This window comes from Citrus clementina, unplaced genomic scaffold (assembly GCF_000493195.1).
Source record: "Citrus clementina cultivar Clemenules unplaced genomic scaffold, Citrus_clementina_v1.0 scaffold_3, whole genome shotgun sequence".
Lineage (NCBI taxonomy): Eukaryota > Viridiplantae > Streptophyta > Magnoliopsida > Sapindales > Rutaceae > Citrus > Citrus x clementina.
In genome coordinates, this window is record NW_006262339.1 from 26,057,070 (window position 1) to 26,058,480 (window position 1,411).

The window sequence follows — 1,411 nt, forward strand, 5'->3', positions numbered from 1 at the left end:
TCACTAATTACTAATTCTATGGTGTTTGTAGATTAAACATCAGAGATCGTCGACACTAAGGTATCAGAAACAACAACAAAAAAATCTATTTTTGTTTTAGTTGCGACTCGAACCTAAGACCCAAAACTAAAGTGCTTTATGTTCAACCAACAAACCACCAGGCCAAATTCATAAATTAGTTTGTGTTGAACATGTTGAAATTATCAAATTAAATTAATATAGAAAACAACAATATAAAAGGAAAAGCAAAAAACCCTAAATCAACATAAACATAAAATTCCCTAACTCCTAAATCCATGGCCAGCCGCCTCATCTCTCTGGCGATATCCTTCTTCTTCTTCATACCTCTAAAAATTCTCTTCTTCGAGCCCTAAAATTCAAGGGTCCATGCCATAAGAAATCCTAACACCACTGCTCAAATTCTAAGACCCATACCATACGAAACCCTAACGATCTACATTATGCAAAACATCCACCATGCCGCTATGCCACAAGCTCACAAGACCCGCTTTACATCTCCACATTTTGCTCATTCGTATATGCCATTTGCTTAGGCTTTGAACTTTTATCAATGATCGTTAGCGAGGTAATTTTTCACCCTTCACTCGTTTTGATTTTCTGGTTGGTTAGCGTAGCTTTCCAATTTTGTTGTGTGTTGCCTTGAAAGAAAACGGGAGAAGAAGATGCTTGGTGTTGTTTCCACTAAAAGAAAACGGGATGAGAAGCTTGGTGTTTCCACTAATGATGGTGATCAATCTTGTCAAAATTTGACTTCTAAAAGAAGTCATATTGCAGAAGATACTACTAGAAATCATGTTGCAGAAAAAGAAGATTTGGTTTCTAATAGGACTCGGGTTGCAGAAAATACTGTTTTGGCCTCTGAAGTTCAAGCAACAGACCATTCGATTTCTGATTCTGGAGATCATGTTGCAGAAAATATTGTCGACAATTCTGTTGAGGCAGAAACTCGACAACTTGCAAAATTCAATCCACAGGGTGATGGCTATAATGGGCTGAATGAAGCCTCTGTCTTGGCACTGCAGTCACCAGTTTATCCAGAACAGGAATCGTCATATTCTAATGGTTCTAGTTGCGGTAATAGTTTATTGAATTCTGAATTTGACAGTGAACAGGTAGATGACCAGTTCAATTCACAGAGGGATTTTCAGAATAAAGACTCTCCTAATGAATCTGGGCAGACCACTTCTGACTTCCTCTCATCAAAGTTAGATGAAGGAGTTTACTTGGAGGATGGCAGTGACATGGACTCTAAAACCTTCATTGCATAGGTGACGATATTCTTTCAGTATTAATAGTACTTCAGTAGCATCCAATTTTGTTCATCTCTTGATTAATATCCTACTGTTCAATTTCAATTTGGATTTTGTATGCATATTATCCTACTGTTCAA

The 1,411-nt window shown here is 37.3% G+C and overlaps 1 protein-coding gene across 1 annotated transcript; it reads left to right on the forward strand.

Moving 5' to 3' along the window:
* The first annotated feature begins 612 nt into the window (after nt 1–612).
* On the forward strand, nt 613–1,326 carry LOC112100166. Its single transcript, XM_024188658.1, has one exon. The coding sequence runs from the start codon at nt 684–686 to the stop codon at nt 1,287–1,289; it is 606 nt and encodes a 201-aa protein (XP_024044426.1). The 5' UTR covers nt 613–683; the 3' UTR covers nt 1,290–1,326.
* The last annotated feature ends 85 nt before the right edge of the window (nt 1,327–1,411 follow it).